Source organism: Felis catus, chromosome A1, assembly GCF_018350175.1.
Source record: "Felis catus isolate Fca126 chromosome A1, F.catus_Fca126_mat1.0, whole genome shotgun sequence".
In the NCBI taxonomy this organism is placed as follows: Eukaryota; Metazoa; Chordata; class Mammalia; order Carnivora; family Felidae; genus Felis; species Felis catus.
In genome coordinates this window covers 144,886,819-144,908,029 of record NC_058368.1, presented here as the reverse complement: position 1 = coordinate 144,908,029, position 21,211 = coordinate 144,886,819, and the positions used below count along the sequence as shown (strand labels likewise).

General features: G+C 33.8%; 1 protein-coding gene across 6 annotated transcripts in view; it reads left to right on the top strand.

Moving 5' to 3' along the window:
* Window positions 1–21,211, top strand: part of SSBP2 (single stranded DNA binding protein 2) — a 316,027-nt gene that overhangs the window by 254,973 nt on the left and 39,843 nt on the right. For 3 of the 6 annotated variants that reach the window (XM_045033195.1, XM_011284326.4, XM_011284322.3), the window contains 4 exons: window positions 3,330–3,396; window positions 4,128–4,198; window positions 10,854–10,945; window positions 17,119–17,167. In XM_045033195.1, coding sequence (XP_044889130.1) covers window positions 3,330–3,396; window positions 4,128–4,198; window positions 10,854–10,945; window positions 17,119–17,167 — 279 coding nt within the window. The remainder of the gene's footprint in view (window positions 1–3,329; window positions 3,397–4,127; window positions 4,199–10,853; window positions 10,946–17,118; window positions 17,168–21,211) is intronic. The other 3 variants (XM_045033196.1, XM_011284330.3, XM_011284323.4) reach the window with 1 other exon arrangement.

Sequence of the window (21,211 nt, the reverse complement as noted above, 5' to 3'; positions counted from 1 at the left end):
CTTCTCTTTGAAATCAGTTTCATTCTTAGGATTTTATCACTGATGATTCCTAAAATTGCCCAATCTAAACTTTATTTCTTTTAGTCCTTCAGTAAATACTTCTCTGAACCAGAAGGCACAATAGGTTCTACACTTCCTCAGAGTTTACAGTCTTTTGGAGATACAGAAAGAAAAATGAGCCGTGATTGTATTTAAGTTCTATGAAAGTAAAGTACATAAGTGGCACCTGGATGGCTCAGTCAGTTAAACGTCCAATTCTTGATTTCAGCTCAGGTCATGATCTCATGGTTTGTGAGTTTGAAACCCACATCAGGCTTTGAGCTGCCAGAGCGGAGCCTACTTGGAATTCTCTCTCTCCCTGTGTCTCTCTGTCCCTGTCTCTCACTCTCTCAAAAATAAACAAACATTAAAAAAAAATTTACGCATATAACAAGCCCTTACCTCCCCTGTATGCTAAGACATTCAGGGAGGAAGGAAGGAGTGGCCCAGAGGTGACAAAAAGAAGAAATGGTTGTTATAGTTGGGAGATCTGTTATACCGAGCAAATAAATACTTTCAGAAAAAAAAATATTGAAGACAATGAAAGCCTGGTTTCCCACTGTTAGAGAAAACATTTGAACATAAAAACGAAGAAGATTAAATATAATCCTGAGGTTTTACATTGGAATTGGAGCCATTGACTTGGTGTTGGAGAATATGAATTTATGGTATGTGTGTACCACATACACACAGATATGGAGTTAGAGATGTATATCTGTGTGCATATAAATGTGTGTACATACACACATAGATTTTTGAGTGCAGCATCTACTGGCAGAGCCAAAAGGCAATGTACCAAAGTTACAACGAGCACTCTGAGATCTCAGATCTTGATGTCTACATGTTGTCCTCCACTAGAAGGAATCAGGGCCCTGGACCCTTTGAAGTAAGGTCTGATTTCAGAGCTAGGCTAGAAAAAATATGAGATGAACTTGAACCATCTTGTGCCAGGAAGAAAATGCTCAAAATATGATGAGGTTGTGTCAAAAGATCACCGGAGCCATCTTGAATATTTGAACACTGGGCAAATCTTGAATATTAAAAGAAGTGATGATAGTAATAGATTACAACCATTGAGTAAAATAGGAAGAAAAAGAAAAGAAAGAAAGAAAAAAGAGAAAGAAAGAAAGAAAAGAAAAGAAAGAGCTGTTCCTTACAGTATATGCCAATTAAACAGCATAGAAAGAATGATAGATGGAATATCTCCATTTGGCAACTATCCTAGTACTTAGGAGTTGTCAGTGGATGCTGGTGGGTTGATAAACTATTGATGATGAATGGGATGCTAACAATCTTAGAATAGCTCTAACATTAAAATTAATCAATTACAAAGAGTAAAAGTAATGACCTTATGGTGTACAAACCTGGGAGACACTGACAAGATGAGATGAGTAAGGTTAACATCCCAGTAATGGGATGAGTAAGCATGATGTGCCTCTGATGAGTTTCACTGAGAAGAGCACAGCGTCATTGCTGCAGTATTCCTTTTAAGACAATAGGACCAAAGTCTGGAGCATGAAGAGGCGTCAGAAGATCATCCCATAGAATTTAAGATCCATTCTCTAGAACTGTTAACACGACAGAGACTAAGGAATAATTCTTGCTTGGGAGAGGATGAAGAAATATTACAGTTAAATGCAACATGTGGTCCATGAGATCCTGGCCACAGAAAGTAAAAAGGAACATTGCTGAGACAAATGGCAAAATTTGATTGAGATCTGTGGCTTGGATGGTAGTGTTATATCAATGTGGATTTCCTGTCTTGGAAAGTTGTGTTATGGTTATGTACAGGAATGTCCTTGTTTAGAGAACTATACTCAGCAGTACTTAGAGGTGATGAGGCATAATATCTGTAGCTTGCTCTCACACAGTTCTGAAAAAGAGTGAGGATAACAAGTGTATAGAGAGAAAGAGAAAGGGTAATGGGGCAGATGCAGGGAAATGTTAACAGTTGGGCAATTGGTGTCAGAATATATGGGAATCCTTTGTACTGTTTCTGTAAATTTGAAAATTAAAAAAATACATATACGTTATCTTACAGCAAATGGAGAACTTATACCAGAATTGGGCTAAATGGAAGAATTTTGTTAGGAAGTGATCCCTAAACTGAGATCTGAAATATGTCAGCAAGGGGCACCCTTTATTGAGCTTCTTGAGAAGAGAGATTGTTTCGTTTTAGTTTACTTTTGTTTTGTTTTTAATGGTTGGCATTTAGGTATTATTGATTAAATGCATGAATTGAAAAAAACTGAAGGAAGTTTTCTATGGCTGGAAGTTAGCAAGTGTGGTAGTGGCAAGAAATTAGGCTAGTAAGGTAAGCAGAGAACAGGGCATATAGTAGCATATATATTCGGTATGCTTGTAAGAAAATAAAATTGAAAGAATTTCAAAAATGGCTTAAGAATGGCAGCTCTCTACTGTATCCCAAGTGATAACAATTAAGAAAACAGTTCTGATCAGATATTTATTTTTTTATGTTGAATTTCTTTTGAAATTTTTAACTAATTAGACAAGATTTATTCTGCTGTAGGTTAAATTAGTGGACCTTTATAGAAATTCTTGCCAATTATCAGGCTTACATGTACATATGAATGAATACACGTATACTTCATAGGATCAGAAAATTTGAATCATGTACGGTTTGGCCCAGCTCTAAGTGCTGCTCAGACAACTGTTAGAAACTTTTGATTCAGTATATATCCAGTAGCACACCTTTCATAAAATAAACACTGTCTGTTAATCTCTCCACCTTTTTCAGTTCTAGTTTTCTTTTTTCCATTCGGCCAAATTGTTTGAACTTAACTATAGAGTATTATTTTTCTAAATAGTTTCTTAGGGAAAAATGTACCCCCCAAAAAATTCATTGGCCCCTTGGTATTTTAGTCCTGCTGCTATTATAATTTCAAATGAGTAAAATAATCTGTAGAATGTAGAGAGATTACATTCAAGAAGCGAAAACAGTTATTTTCGTACCGTTAGTAAATTAATTTTGGGGAAAGGCATAATACTTCTCAGGAAGAAATAGGGCAATTTTTGCCTAGATATTTGTTCCCAAGAAGTACTTACTTTATTTACCACAAAATTGGGCAAGGTAGAATCTTTTTAGAACTAAGAGCTTATATAGGGATATAGGGCTATAAAATTTATAAATTAATGTGAAATATAAGAAATCTTGCAAAATACTCAAATGTATTCTGTAATTATAGGAATTTAAAAAGAGAATTGTTAAAGTGTGTATTTTATAATTATTTACAACATTTCTTTTTGTTTTCTTTTACAAAATATGCTAGGCACTTGGTGGTGTCCCAGGAAGTCAGCCATTACTTCCAAGTGGAATGGACCCAACTCGACAACAAGGTGATTACTTTAAAGTAAAAAAGTGAAATTGACATGCAGAATCTCAAAGGAAATCCTTTATTTTTTAAGGACAGTCTTATTTGTATATATGTTCTATAATTATCCCAGTTGCATTTTTGCAGGTAACATGGCCAAATGACTTGTATTTTCAGCTTAATTCTCACAATTATGCATGATAGTGAGGGTAGTAATAATAAAAGAAATAGTAATTAAATATCCAAAATCCATATTTTAACTAATAACTTCTAAAACCTTTTATATAACTTCTAACAAATGGAAATTTAAATGATTACATCACGTATGATATCTTCTGCCTTTTTCAGATAGGTTAGTCCATCTGAAAGATGAGCAGGAGGAAAGAAAATGCTAAGCAACAGTAGCTCGATTATTTTAACAAATTAATAATTCGGTCCTTCCAACAGAGATGTTTAGGTACCACAGATAGGTATGGCTCTAATACACTGTTCCAAGGTAAAAGAAGCAAATCATATGAGAGATGTATTTCAGTACAGACTAGGAAGAAGAATTTAATCTCAGTGAATGGAGAGTGTAGGCAAGTAGCAGTAAGAGGCAAAAAAGTAGCCATGGAAGCCAAGATGAGATGATGTCAATAACCCAGTCCCTTACTAAGTAAGATTTAATGTCAAGCAGAGAGGAGGCTACTGGCTCCTGGTTTAGCACTCATGCTCATTACTTTGCTAGTATCTTCATACCTTTTTTTTTTTTTAAAGGACATCCAAATATGGGTGGGCCAATGCAGAGAATGACTCCTCCAAGAGGAATGGTGCCCTTAGGACCACAGGTAAATAATCAGCACAAAAAGCTAGATGCTGAGTTTTTTGCCTTCATCTTCTATAAACAAACTATATCATTTGCTGGCTTTTAGTATATGCATTAAAGGCTTGATATAACATAATTATTAGGTTCTTGAGGAACAGAATATCTGTGACATGTCCAAAATGATGTGACAACAAACCATATTTTAAGAGTGCTATCACATATGCCTTTAGTACATTTGAAAAAATATGTAGAAATACAATAAAGTAATTATTATAAAAAATAACTACTAATTACCTTTTTGTTAACTTTGCTGAGGAAATATAAAAATATTGTAATAATTATTATAAAAGATAAGCATATAAGTTAAATAAAATGCAATTGAGCTAAGCTATTAAATAGAATAAGCAGCATAAAATATATTTCTAGAAGTCTTTTAAAGAATGCCATTGGCAATTTATTATATTCATATTCATAGAATATGAACATAATAGCTATTTAGAAATAAACATTAAAATGGGTGTTAGTGAACAAGCGTAATCCTATCAGTGTATATCAGATGTTAGCCTTCTTCTCTATCAAAATTTCCCAGAAGTACACAATATGAGTTTGAATCTGTCCTACCTGTTGGTGACATATATTTTTTTTAAATATGGTGTTATAGAATAGCAGTTATTTTTGGTAAAACATCCTTTTGTCTCTCTTAGGAAAACTGCATGAAGTAGAAATTAATGTTATAATGTTATGTTTCAAGGAAGCTAGCCCTAAATCCAGAATTTTAAATTTCTATCTGATGGGTCAGAGGTTAGTATGTCATAATACTGGCTAAAAGAGTGAATTAATTTATTTTCTTTATTCTTTCCAAGAATAGCTTTATAAGTGACAGTTTTAGGAACTTGTTTTATGTATCTACTTTTTAAAAATTAATATTTTGTTGTGTGCCCAAAGGAGTCAGAAAATCAAGAATCTAACACTGAGATAATATGAGTTAGACCTAGGAGTTTCCAACCAACATTATAATTATATAGGTATATATATATATACACACACACACACACTCATATATATATATATATATATATATACATACAATTATATATATGTATAAATATATATGTATATATATACACACATATATACATACAATTATATATATATACACACAGTTATATATATACATGTATATATATATAATTATATATATATATATAAGTGTATTGAAACACAAAGACCATATAACCAAAATTTTCAAAGATACTATATTTCATTAAAAAATAAAACCTAATATGTAAATATTTGACACCCTCAGAGTCAGAAAGAAATTATTTATTTAGTCTCATTTATTTCCTAGTATTTTCTTAAGATCTTATAAAACTGATTTAGATATTTAAATCATTTTCCCCTATGTCTATTCATGTTAGGGTTGATGATGTATGTGATCAACCATCAGAAGCTATTAATATCAATTAGAATTCGTAAGATCTACCGGATATTTTATTGACTCAATATATATTTTAGTTTTTAATGAACTAAGCCAGTTTGACTATACAGAACTTGAAGGATTTTCCCCCCAAAATTTCATAATAGATACATTTTTTTTTTAAATGTCTATTTATTTTTGAGAGAGAGACAGAGATAGAGAACAAGTAGGGGAGGGACAGAGAGAAGGAGACACAGAATCCGAAGCAGTTTCCAGGCTCTGCACTGTCAGCACAGAACCTGACAAGGGGTTCAAACTCATGAAGCATGAGATCATGACCTAAGCTGAAGTCGGACACTAAACCAACTGAACCACCCAGGCGCCCCTAGATACATTTTAAATATATATAAAAATGTGGTGCCTGCAATTTAGTTACCGTTCTTCATTCAGTTCACTGATTTTTAAAGTAGCGGCTCTTTAAACTTTTGTCCTCCCAAACCAATATTTTCAATACTTTTAAAAACTAGAGTCTGATTTAAGGGTCAGTTTTGCAGTGTTTGAAAGATAAAACAATGGTTACTTAAGTTATATGCGCACTTAGATCTCATTTGGAAATGCAGAAAGAGAAAGCATACTGGTCTTTATGTTTTATAAATACCTAGCTGTTTATGTGTTTTGTGTTATAAGTAAATTATAATAAAAAAGTAAATGAGTAGATTTCTGGTATGTAATCTCTTATTGATGAGTTTTAATACCCAAGTTTATCATGTAAGTGTGAATTCTTTCTTTGTATTTTCAAAATCAGAGTAGTTTATTTCTGCCATTTGGATTAATATCCTTGCTATTTATATCTTCATAGTTTGAGGTAGATAAAATGTTTTGCTTTGAATTTACTTCAGAAACAAGAACTACTACCTACATTAACGTCTTTAAATCACAGTATACAGAGTGTCAATGGTTAAAGGAAATTATTTATACATGCCATTACTTGAATGAAAAGGAATCCTATTAATATGAGTGGCAGAATAGGTAAAATGTGAGGTAACATAATTTGGAATGAAGGATTCTTTTGAGATATTTATCTATAACACCTGACATATGAAACATAGGCATTATAAACCATGAGGTTTGTAAAAGTTATCTGTGTTTCTTGAAAGATAATGAGAAAAACAATTCTCATAGCAGGTATTTAACCATACAGATGCTAACCAAGAACAGAATGCATCTGCTTTTTTCTAGTTAAATTATGGAAATACTCTCTGTAATATTGTTTCTAGTCTTTTACACAAACATAAAATACAACTCTTTTTTTTTTATTATAGATCTCATTTCCATAATATTTTGAGCTTAAGACAAGTGTAATGGAGAAGGACAGTAGTTATCTGTTAGAACAATTGAATTCCTAAAACAAAGAAATATATATAATCTAAGGATTCTTAGATAAGGCTGATTTAGGCAGATCACACCTACATTATAGTAAACATGTGCTTAATGTTTATCACATGAATGAAGAAATAACATCAGCTCTAAATCTTGACATATTTTTCCCACCCCTTTACCTATTTTATTTTTTTATTTTTTTTATTTTAATGTTTTATTTTTATTTCTGAGATAGAGGGAGAGACAGAGCATGAACAGGGGAGGAACAGAGAGACAGGGAGACAGAATCAGAAGCAGGCTCCAGGCTCCGAGCTGTCAGCACACAGCCCGATGCGGGGCTTGAACTCACAAGCCGTGAGATCATGACCTGAGCCGAAGTCAGATGCTTAACCGACTGAGTCACCCAGGCACCCCCCCACCCCGCCCCGCCTTTACCTATTTTAAATTTAAGTTCAGGGATAATATATACAGTTATCCATTTAATCAAGAAAAATATCTTAATACCATATCTGAAGACGTTTTTCTACTTGCTTTTGTAATAAGATATACTTAGCTTGTCTGTGTTCTTATGCTCACCAGGTTCCATATGACTAACAGAAAAATTTGCCAAGACTATATAGTTAGTTCTAGTTCCTCCAGAAATCTGAAGGATAAATGAGTTGTATACAGGTAGGAACATATCATGATTTCCAAATCAAATACCTGGCTGGAGTGGAGAAATAGTGAGATGGGAATACATAGTAAGTTGTCATGTAAAGAGAGTTAACTTTTTCTTTATTTTCAAATTTAAGATAGGAGGTAGAATTCAGTTCAGTAAAGGGAAGAACTTTCTAGAAAGTAAACTACCCAATCATGGAGAAACTCTTTATAAACTTTCCAAGCAGAATCTGAACAGCCATTTTGTCAGGAACATTGCATTGGGAAAGAGATTAAACCAGATGGAATTGTATAGCTGCCATCCGCTTTAAAATTCAGTGATTCTAAATTAGCTCTTACCATTCTGCCTTTGTTGATACCACTTGAAAAGCCAGTTGTTATTCTTTCTTATCTTCCTGTTTTCTTTTGCTTCAGATTATTCACAAAATGAAAATATTTTGTAAATCTATCAAATTATGTATTGGATAATTTCTTACTCATTTCCTGTGATACTTGAGCACTGGATATACCAAGATGAATAAAACAGATTCTACCTTCAAGGTACTTATTGTTTACTAGGAGACACAAATATATAAAGAAAAACTATCATATAGTAGAAAAAAAATATAGAAAAGAAATATGCATACTCTGTCAGGGAATCATTACACAAACAAGCATATAATTCTGTTACAGTTGAGGGCTCAAGAGAAGCTGGTGAGAAGAGGGCTCATTTAAGTTGGTCCCTTATTAATGGCGACAAGCAAGAGCAGCTACAGTGTTTGAGCATGTGGTGTCATGCTTTTAATGCACCGAGCACTATGATAGCTGTTTTAGATGATTTTGTTTTGTCTTCCAACAAGCTTTTAGAAGACATGATAAGGAAATTAAGGCTGAGTGGACAATTGGGACAAGTATTGGCCCATGATCACACATATAGAAAGAGGGGCAGAGGAAATGGGGCAGTGGCAACAAACGTTCAAACCAATATCTTTCTATATCCAGAGCGATAAAGAAAACTAATGTTTCCCTTGATAAAATGAAATAGATCTTCTAAGACCAAAAATGAAGGGATACTTTTCTTTTGAAGCATTTCTATTATACTTTACCATCCAGATTTTATTTCCAATGGCTAACTTTCTTCTCAGACTTCTTGGTAATACTGCTGGTGCCACTGCCATGCTTGGTCCAGAGGTTAAGGGAAATGACTATCAGTTTAACTAATGACTCAGGTTTCTAATGGATAGAAACCTTTCTGTCCCATAGCACATACAATTGGGATGTTTAAGTAAGATTTCTTGAAATTAAAAGGTAATAAACAATGAGAAGAACATGTAACTAGGTCATTTATACACTGTGGTTTACTCTCTGGAGTTGACAGTCTCATTGAGTATTTCCTTGTCATCTTAGTACCTACTACACAAAAGGCCATGCTAGGAGTTACCATGAGTGTAAAAGTGTATTGCGTGTTTCTGAACTACAAGAAATCCAGTAGGCTGGAGGGTATAGTTGGGAGTAGGGGAAGAAGGTGAAGATAATAGGAAATGAATACAGGAAATACAGCCTAGGGCTGATCTGCAAATACCATGATGGAGCCATGCTAAGGAATAAACATTTGATAGGCAGTGTGGGTCATCATGGCTCTTAAGTGACATAAATAGGAATGAGTTTTAATTTTTTTAATGTTTATTTATTTTTGAGAGAAAGAGAGAGTGCATGCATGTGAGCAGGTGGGAGGTGGGGGGGCGGGTTGGGCAGAGAGAGGGAGACACAGAATCTGAAGCAGGCTCCAGACTCTGAGCTGTCAGTACAGAGCCCGACGCGGGGCTTGAACTCACAGACCACGAGATCATGACCTGAGCTGAAGTTGGACGCTTAACTGACTGAACCACCCAGGCACCCTTAGAAGCATAGTTCTGGAGGCAGCATGAAGAATAAATTGGGAGAGGGGAAAGGCTAAGTCAGAGAGACCAATGAAGACAGTACATTAGTCTCAGTAAATGACAAAGATTAGTGATATGAAGGAAAGCACTATTTCAAGAACTATTTCACAGGTGGAATCAATACACTTTGGTAACTGACTGGATTCGGGAATTGAAATAAAAGGAAGAGACATAATTGAGCTCCCAGAGGTTCTTAGCCTAGACTGTTGTACAGCAGGTGATGCCGCAGAACTGACTGAAGAAATAGTAGAAAGAATGCAGTTGTGAGAAGAGAACATTGAGTTTACTTTTAGATATGTTGAACATGAAGTGGTATCCAGTTAGAAACAGTCCAAATGAAGTTCAATATAGGAGTTTTCAGGAGTTTAGGAGAGATATTATGACAAAATTTAACACATTTGGGATTCCTAAATCATTGTTGAACTAATGGTACCAGATAAAATTACCTGTAAGTGTGTATTTATTTAAAGGAATGCTACGGCTAGAACTTGGAGAAAAGCAACTTTTAAAGAGTGCAAAATAAAAGGAGCCAGCAAAGGAAATTGAAAAAGAGTAGTCAGAAAGGTTGGAGATAAAGTGCTGTGAGAAAGCCAAGCATGAAAGCAGTTGATAGTGTCAAAATATATTAACGTAAGAATGTTAAAATAAATCTTTTGGCCCTAATGGAAACTAAAGTAAGCTAATATGATATGCATGTTAAAACATTAAAATGTTTTTCTCCTTTGAATATACATAAGAGAAATTGACAGAAGCCTATTGAGTGATATGATTCATGTATACATACTTTAGTTTTCATATATTGTTGTACATGTTTGTATTAGTGCATTTCTCTATAGGATGTATTATTTTGTAAGCAGAAATAGTTTGCATTCAACTTTCTTGTTGGGTTCACCAGTCTGTTTTTTTTCCTTCAGATTTTATGGAATTGTTCTGGGTCTGACAATTTCAAACATGTTAACTAAGTCTTTTTCTTTAAAAGTAGAGTTTTGGATTTATAAAATGTTTTATTTGTAAACATTCACTGTTATACAGATATTAGGACCTTAATAAAGATATGTTGAGTATTATAATTGCAGTTGTACCTTAATCATTTAACATGCCCCAATGATCTTACATAGTCATGTAGTTTTTAGAAGACACAGAGCAAAGTAATTGTTAAAATAGAAGCATTAGTACAAGAGTGGACCCTTCAGAGAAAGAATTGCACAGGCCTTATCCAATCAGGAGTTATGTAGGGAAATCATTAACCTGCTCTCCTTTCTTTCCCCCCTCCTCTTTGGTTTTGTTTTTTTGTTTTGTGGTAGTCTGACCCTTGGTTATCATTACAGAACTATGGAGGTGCAATGAGACCCCCACTGAATGCTTTAGGTGGCCCTGGAATGCCCGGAATGAACATGTAAGCAAAATGCCATATTATCCTGTTTAGTATTCTATTTTCTGTCTTCTGAAGTCACACTAATTTGTAACACACTTTCAGCTCCTCAATTTCTGTGTAGTATAAAATGGAACTGGTGTAAATGAACTAAACATGAGCAATAGTGTCTGCCTCGTTTTCACAACATACTCCCTTTTTCTTCCTTCCCTTGCAACCTTTAATTTTTTTTCCATTTTCAAATGCCAAATGCCAACTTTTAGCCTGGTTTTCATGGTTCATTTATTTAATTAAAAATGAGTCTTTTATGTATAAACACAGCCTCCACATAGTCTATACAAAACTGTAAAGAGATGCGGACACGAGGACCAGGACTTCACTCCACAGAAACAGACGATTGATACTAACTTCATTTTAACAGATACTAAATGATTCCTAAAAGATCTTAATTCTTATATATGAGTCTTTACTTTTGCTTTGTTGGGATCACTCTTAACCCAGGAAGCATTCTTTCTGGTATTATCTTCTATATTAAAAAACTTTCCATACTATAGGGTCATTTTTTAAATTTTCTTTTTAAGTTTATTTATTTTTGAGAGAGATACAGAGAGAGAGAGAGAGCAGGCAAGGGGCAGAGAGAGAGGAGAGAGAATCCCAAGTAGGCTTTGCACCATCAGCGCAGAGCCCAACTCAGAGCTCAATCCCACGAACCATGAGACCATGATGTGAACCAACATCAAGAGTCAGACACTTAACCAACTGAGCTACCCAGGAGCCCTGATAGGGTGAATTTTTGTTTGAAAATTAAGATGTGCAGATAAGGAGTAAACTGACAGTATTTTGGTTTGTTTTTTACTGAAAAGTCCTTTCAAGCCCAAAGAGCATGGTTGTTTCTATTACACCAAATAACGCCATCTATTAAGGAATTTTAACTTATTTTTCAGTATCTAACTTGCCCTCAAAGTTCCATATACTCCAGGTGTTTGTGACTTTCATTAATTCACTAAAGGGTCAATTCTATGATGTGGCCTAAAGAAAGCTTACCAGAAATAATGAAACCTTTCCATATAGGGTTGTGGGTAGTTTCCTCTAATATATTTTCCCATTAGTCCTTTGGTTACTTACATATCAAATTAGACAGCTCTGCCATCATTTAATGGCATTGAAGATATAATGAGACAAGTTCCTTTGATATAGATAGGGATTTTTTAAGTTTCTGAAACCATTTTCATGGAAAGCAATTTTGCCTAAAATAGAAAATAGGTTAATAAGTGGCTACCAGCCAGACTCAAAACTAACAGAACAAGGGGAAAAAAGTAGGTCAAATTTTCCTATCACGTCTTTTTACTTTTAAAGTAAAAATGGGTAGACATGAAGTCTGACTTTTCTTAAATCTCTCAAAGGCTTAGCCTGTATTAATGGTTGTTACAAAAAGGAGTGATATTTTATGCTTAAATCAAAAGCTGCAACTCTTACCAATAGGATTTAGATGTATATAAAATTTACCTACCTGAGATTCTGACTTTAAAATGCAATAGCTTTTAGAAAATATAATTTTAAATACTATGTATAGATGTAAGGAGTATACATTTTGAATATTATGATCAGTTAAAAATTAGCATTAAATGGTAAGATTGTACCTAATGTCATTATGTGTACTACACTTCATTATAATTAGCCATGTGGTCAACTTTAGATCAACCTGTTTTTGTTAATATAAAGAAAAAAGTTATTTTTATGTGACCATTAAGAAACTCAGCTGCTTAAAACTGTCTGGTTCTTTTCTCACATACACTTAAATAAACACATATGGGTACATTAAATTCCCTAGACTATGGACACTAAAAATATGGTTGGAATTTTTAATATTATTTTTGCTGACATTTGCATTTGGGTTTCTCACTTAAATACACTCAGATCATTTAAAATATTTTTATTACCCAATATTGTATTATTCGTATAATTTCTGTTTTTTAAAGTAACTGAGCCTTAACAGACTCAGATTTCCATTATTTCTTACTATTGATTTATTTGTGGTCTTATGTAATTTTCAGTTTTCTATAAATTAGTATATTCTTAAAGAACAATGAAAATGTAAATATTTCCTTTTAACAAGGAAGTTCTGAAGTACGTAAGATCCAAACAGACAGAATAATTCATGTGTTGATATTGGCCCCAACAAAGCAAAAGTGAATTTAAAGAGACATAAAAAAATAAAATGTATTATCTCCGTTGTACTCAATAGAGTAAACTTTTTTGAAATTCACTTCATAATTTAGTATCTTTAAAACATATACTAAATTCATGTTTTGGCAAATAAGTATTTCTAACTAGCATTTGTGGCTTTCTTCACGTCACTTTTTTACATGTTGGGTAATTTAAAAATTAAAGGTAAAGGCATTAGAATAGTGTTACTTTAAGCTATGTTTTTAACAGTCTTAGATATTTGCATGTTGGAGTCAGGTGAGACCTGCCGGCAAATCATATCTGGATGAGTTTTCTTTAGCTTGTCACTTTTTCTTGTTTGCCATGAAATATGATGACAGTGAAAAATAATACCCAACTGTGCTCACAAAAGTAATTAAATACTGTATACCAACTGGCAAACTATTTGGAACAAAATTTTGGTAGTTTTATTTTTACAATTATTGGTTGTCTCCATAGAACATAGTTATTCTGACATAATTTTTATATTTCAGTGCTCTGAACTCAAGTTATTTATAGTATCATCTAAAATTAAAGAGTATACTTCTAATGTTTCTCTAACTACTATTGTATTTTTACAAATAAAAGCCTAATATCAATTTCAGTACTTTAAAGTAGAATTTACCAACTACAGCCACATGTAAATGTTTTCAAGTGCATTATGGATAAGTTTTTTAAAAGAAACTATTTCTAAATTAACCGCATTTTTATAAATTTCCAGAGAGTTTAGGATTCAGCATTATAGCATTTCTAATTCAACTTTGTATACATTGGTATTTTGTAAAACTAAGAGGACAAAGAATTTCAAAGGATCTAGACCTTCTTGTTATCCTATAGAATGATAAATTTTCCATAGTTATTGTCTTGAAATAAAATGACTGTACAGCAAAAAAAATTTTCTCTACAGTAATCATAGTTGCTTTTATTTTATCAAGTCCGTATACACTTACCAAAAAATACATGCTTCTTTTAAATTACATTTTTCTCTTTGTTTTTTAAATGAGGCTATCCTGATTCTACTTCAGACTGTACCTATATAGAAATCTCCATTCAAAATAACTCCTGTATTATAGTGTGTAAATTACTTTCTTGATAATACTGATGGTGCTCAAAAGGAGTGGGAATTACTGAGCTTATGTGGTTGTTCTAATAGAACTTCTCACTAATATAACCCCCATTTTATTTAGCACTATTTGTGAAACTTTGTTTTCAATCACAACGGCAGTGTTGGGAGAAATTTGGCTTATCCACGTGAATTTTTGTTTTTAGTTTTTTTTTAATGTTTATTTATTTTTGAGAGTGAGAGAGAACATGAGCTGGGTAGGGGCAGAAAGACAGGGGGACAGAAGATCTGAAGCAGACTCTGTGCTGACAGCAGAGACCCCAGTGTGAGACTCGAGCTCACAAACTGTGAGATCATGACCTGAACCGAAGTCAGTCGCTCAACTAACAGAACCACCCATCGGCCTCCTCCATGTGAATTATCAATACTTAACCTATCATATTAAAATGCAATGGGGGCACCTGGCTGACTCAGTCGGTTAAGTGCCTGACTCTTGATTTCAGCTTAGGTCATGATCTTATGGTTCTTGAGATAGAGCCCCATGCCAGGCTCTGTTCTGGCAGCTTGGAGCCTGGTTGGGATTCTCTCTCTCCCTCTCTATCTGCCTCGCCCCTGCTCATGCTCTCTCAGATGGGCTCTTTGTCTCTCAAAATAAATATATAAACACTTAAAAAAAAATAAAATCCAATGTGATATGAAATACACAGTGTGCTGAGACTAGATTAGTATTTGTCAAATAACTGAAATGTGTAAAAGGTATTGTTATTGATAATGTAATATTTAACATTTAATTTAATGCTGTTATTTAAGTAAAATGTTTAGTTATTTAACTTTTAATTTAGCATGTTAATTTAACATTAAATAATTTTTAAATGATAAATAAATATGATATTTAATCTTATACAGTCCTATTTTTAAAATTATGAGATCATTATCAACTTAACATCATTGTATACAAATTTTTGCCATGATTTGTATATAGCATTTTTTTTAGATAGAAAGCATGAAGGTGGGGGAGAGGGAGAAAGGGGGAGAGAGAGAGAGAGAGAGAGAGAAAGAGAGGGAGAGAGAGAGAGAAAGAGAGAGAGAGAGAGAAAGAGAGAGAGAGAGAGAATCCCAAGAAGGCTCCATTCTCAGCACAGAGCCTGATGTGTGGCTCGATTCCATGACCCTGGGATCATGACCAAGCCGAAATCAAGAGTATGATACTCAACCAACTCAGCCACCCAGGCACCCCTGGATATAGCAAATATTTTATGCTGTTTTAAGATAAATTATTTCCCAATTTCTTTACTATGTTTTATTTAACATCACACAAATTATGTGGATTAACATCAAACAAATAAAATGTTTCACTTGGTAAATACATGCCATATGTTTTACCTCACTTTCTGTCCATTAGGACATTGAATCCTGTATGTAAGATCATCTTTCTAAAGTGTTCCTATAATTAAGTGTAAAATCATCATCATCAACCCTATCTTAATGAGGCAACGGGTTCCAGAGACAGTACAAGTACATGCCCCTAACCTTCTCCCTGTGCACAATACTTTGACCAACTCCTCTCTGGCATCTCATTTTCTCCTTTACTCCTCAAACAGAATAGGAGAAAATTGTATTTGGGTACCCTAATAGAGCCCAGGGAAAGAATTTTCATGTACTTCCCTGCTGTTTACATCCCTGGGGAATTCCAAACAAAATGAAAAACAATTCTAAATAGTCCAAGCTAACATGGGTAATATAGCTAACTTGGACAGCTTCTATCTAACATATGAGAATTTCAGGGTTAAGCTCTCTGCAATAAGAATCAGGGGACATGTTTTTTTGTTGTTTTTTTTTTTTAATTAAAAATTTCCTCTGTCTTTTTGCTGCAATTAGAAGGAAAAGGGAATCTTGAGTGACCCTAATTACAGAGGACCTGCTAACAGTAGTCTACTTTTTATCAAGCAGTATTTATTTTGGTATACTTAATACTGAAGCATGAGTACAAGAGACTTTTTCACTTAATTTTGTTTTAGAAGATTCATGTCCTTTTAAGCTATAGAATACAAAACCTTATCCACCACCCTAAAGTGAAGTAATATACTGACGTACATTGGATTAGATTATTTCCTGTTTATCTCAAGATTTACTCTGGCCACTGTCTTGACCTACAATTATGAAAACAAAAAAAGTGATCCCTTTTTTAAAAAGAAAATTGTCTGGGCACCTGGGTGGCTCAGTCAGTTAAGTGTCTGACTGTTGATCTCAGCTCAGGGCTTGATCTCAAGGTCATGAGTTCAAGCCTTGCATTGGGCTCTGCACTAAGTATGAAGCCTACTATAAATAAATAAATAAATAAATAAATAAATAAATAAATAAATAAATAAATAAATGTAAATTGTCAGTGGCACTGAGAGATAGATTAATACATGTATAAAGTAATCTGATAGTCTATGTGTGTTTTAAAAGAAGTCAAATTTAGTCATCTTTTATGTACATATATATATTTGTAGTTTAGTAAAAGCAATTATTTTATAGATATTGATATTTTAAAAATAATTTCACTTTAATTTTTAATGATATACAGGTGGCAGTTATCTTTGTGTCATAGGATTATACTTTATATTTATTTCATAATTAGTAATTTTTACCCATGTTTTTACTGTTACAGGTGATTATCACTTTTAATGGTTATTACCATAACTGAACTTAAAATAAAATTGGACTGACACAAAGTAGTTTGATTTGGGAAGAAAACTGTATTGTGAAATGATCAAAATGTTTGATTTAAGAAATAAAAAATTTGTGAAAATACAGAGTAATTTCAGTGCCGACCTAGAACTGCATGGTAACTGAATTGTAAATGTTATATTTTATGATTTGTTATTGCTTATTGTGAAACATTCAAAACATAAGTTAAAATTTCATTGATCATATTGTCTTATAGGGGTCCAGGTGGTGGTAGACCTTGGCCAAACCCAACAAATGCCAATTCAGTGAGTATATATATATTTTAATTTTCTTTGCACTTTCTAGCATTGAACAACAAAAATCCTGTTGCTTTTGAAAGCCCTGCAATTGGTTATATTAACTTTTTTAAAAAAGTAATCATTCAAAAAATATATTTCGCATATATATTTTTAAAATATGTATAATTTTTGAAATGACGAAGTTTTTTACTTCACAGTCTAATGTAAACATGCATTCTATATGGATAAACAGACTTCAAAATTAAAATAGAAAATGTGATTTAGGTATACCACAGTAGCCTATATTTATTATAATATATATTTATCATAAAATGATTTGATCTTCTAAAATAATTATGGTAATCACTAAGTTGCCAGATAACCTCAATCTCTATCAGAGTTATTATGATTGTATTTATTATACTAGTTACACCTAGGTTTGCTCTTTCACTATTCCTGGAGGCAAGTACGCATTTGCCCTGTCCCTATTGGCTGAATTGGTGTTACTACACATCTATCTGTGTATATGACATGCTGTGAATTTTCCTTACATGTTTTGTGATAGTGGTTTAACTGCACAAATATTTTTCTCTCTTAATAATAACACATGAATATATGCATAATATGAAAATTAAGCTTTCAGTCTTAAAATTAATATGATTTAATTTAATGATCCTGGTAATGTTTTCCCTTCTTGACTTTGAACCCTTGAGTTTCTTCAGTATAGAGAGAGTTCTGCAGTGTACCTTTGTGTAGTGTGTGCACTGCACAAAGGTTCCTGACTCAAGGAAGTTGGTAGGGTACTAAAATACAGATTGTGCTCCACTTGTAAAGTCTATGAGTATCTGACCCAGCAAGGATGCCTTTTGCTAATATGCACAGAGGTACGCCCATTGACTAGCAATGACCTTAATGCTAAATAAACATGAAACGGATCCAATGTTTAAGGTTAATTTAAATTTCAAGAAAATGTGAAGTGAGGTATATGTGGTATAGAAAGAATTATCCTAAACTTATAGCTATTCTAAAGCTGAATCACTTTCTCCTCAAGTAAGCAATTATCATATTTTTAGAGAAAAAAATAATTTATGTTATCTTCCTGTCTCTTAGTTTTTAATAGCTAATTGAAATAGAATTTGGAGTGGAGAGAGTGATAATCTTGCTTACATTTGGATCTTCAGTGTACTATTTAATCTTAACCAATCTTTCTTTTTTTTTAATTGAAATTTTTAAAAATATTTGAGAAAGTGAGTGTGAGCAGGGGAGGGGCAGAGAGAGGGGGAGAGAGAGAGAGAGAGAGAGAGAGCGAGAGAGAAAGATAGAGAGAATCCCAAGCAGGCTCCATGCTCAACACGGAGCGTGACGCGAAACTCAATCACATGACTGTGAGTGACATCATGACCCAGGCCAAAATCAAGAGTCGGTCTTCCAGTCTACTGAGCCACCCAGGCGGCGTTTAGCAAATCTTTCTAAAATACTTTTTATCCAGATTATGTTATAATGTGAATGTGAATTCTTTCCTCTTCCAAAATTATTTTAGTTTGCTTATATCCTTTTGGAGAGTTTACATTTCTATTTACTTCTTGCTACATGCCTTTCAAATTCATTCAAGATTTCACTTTAAAATGGCATCTGGCTAGCAGCTCAACATACAGTTCTTTCAACTCCCTATTAAAATACCCATAAAGGTACAGGAAAAAACAATGTTTTATAATACTGAAAACTGACTCTTCCTATTGCCAGAATCTGGAAAGACTTTCTATTCAAAATCTGCATTTCTGTCGAAACTGGATTAAAAAGCACAATTAATGGCACACCTTAACTATGTGAGCCTTCCCACCTAGAAGCAAGAAGACTCTTCTCTCCTTCCGCACTGTCAGCTCTATGAGTTATCCCTCTACTGCCCCTTGCAGACAGCCACGTGTAATTCACACCCGCCACAGCCTTCCTCCAGCATTACCTCCTTTCACACACTCATCTGGAGACTCTGTCCTCCAAAAACTACTTGGGAAGGTGAGCAGGATTTGATATTGAGGATGGTGCATTGTACCAAGCAGGTATATTATCCAAGTAAGAGTATTGGATAGAGGCAGAGATGAGGAGAGACTTCTGCATTCTGCTCATGTTTAGTTTTGATGCACTCCACCTCTTCAGAATTTCATGGAGTGAAGCACTGTGGATAGGAGAACACACTATATTGGGTCAGCAGGTCTGCATTACTTTAGACCCTGAGAAACACTAGGGTAGGAGGTATGCATATCAAACTGCCATCCTATAGTCAGTATGAAATGGGCATTTGACTAGCATACATGCGAGAAATAGAGTTGAAAATAATCCCTTGTGTTAATATATATCACGTGTGGATACATCTCCCCTCATTGAAAGAAATGTGAATAGGGAGGGGCGCTTGGATGGCTCCATCGGTTAAGTGTCCAGTTTCAGCTCAGGTCACAATCTCATGGTTTATGAGTTTGAGCCCTGCGTCAGGCTCTGTGCTAAGAGCTCAGAACCTGGAGCCAGCTTCTGATTCTGTGTCTCACTCTCTCCCTACCCCTCCCCCACTCATGCTCTGTCTCTCTGTCTCTCTCTTTCTCTCTCTCTCTCAAAAATAAGTAAGCATTTAAAAAAAAAAGTGAATGGGGAAAAAAAGTAGGGAGGGCCCAAAGCTTTCTTTCCAGAAACGGAAAGGGGGTCATCATCCTGAATACAGAAAGGCAAAGTGTTCCTCTGAGAAATGATTTATTATGAGAACAAGAAAAAAAATCGTAAAAAACTGATGACTTTTCTGGGAAAAACATGAGGCTTAAATGAAACAAAGCAAAAACAGTTTAAGAGGGATTTTTTCTCCCTAAATGCTATCGATTATATTCTAGTGACAACTTACCTATACTGTTTTGATTTCCAAGTTCCTTAGACTTCTTGTCCATGTGTGTAATTACAAATACTTTTTGTTTTTTATCAATACAATAAGTCTCTGACTCTTGAGGGTTGCATATTAAAGTGGTTAGTTGTTTTGTTTTTTGCTGCTTTCAAATATGTCTTATATTTGTTTGATCTTATATACTTTTTTTGCATTTTAAATGTTTATATCAAAGTAACCTTAGATTTATAGAAAAGTTACAAGAATAATACAAAGAACTTCCATACAGGCTTCATCCAGATTCCCAAGTTATACCACTTTTGCTCTATGATTTCCTCTGTCTGCATGTACATATTTTTTTCTGAATCATTTGAGCTATATTTGAGTTGCTGACATGATGACCCTTTATCCCCAAATATGTCAGTGCATGTTTACGAAAAACAAATACATTATCTTTCATAACTACAGTTAAGATCAAAATTAGAAAGTAAACATGAATGTAATGCTGTTCTCTAATCTGCAAACCTCACTCACATTTCCCCAATTGTCCCAATAATGTGTTTCATAACAAAAGAAAATCCCAGTTCACTTGTTACATTTAACTGTCAGGACTTCTTGTCTTTAATCTAGGACAGTTCCTCAACTTATCTTTTTCTTAACCTTGCAGTTGTGTTTAATGAAAATCAGTTATATTGTAGAATATGCCATAATTTGGTTTTATCTCATGTTTCCTCATGATTAGATCCAGGTAATACATATTTGGTAGGAATACCACAGAAGGAATGTTGTGATTTTCTCAGTGCATCATTTCAGGAAGCATGTGATAAAGATTTGTCCCATTGCTTTTACTGTTAACTTTGTTCACTTAGTGAAGGGTGGTGCTTGTCAGGTTTCTCTACTATAAAATTACTGTTTTTCCTTTTGTAATTATTAATTTGTGGAGATATACTTTGAAACTACAGTAAATAAATATCCTCTTCTTCCTCATACTTTCATCTGCTACTTTCGGCATCCATTGGTAATTCTTGCCCCAAGTGTTTTTTTGCTATGTTGGTTACCAAATGGCTGTTTTCTGTCTTTCCTTCTTCATTTATTAATTGACTCTACTACAGTTTTTCTTCATTCATTCATTTATTCATTCACTGTATATCAAATATGTCTGTGGACTCATTTTATTCAGTAGGTTTTTGATGCTAAAGTCACTCCAGATT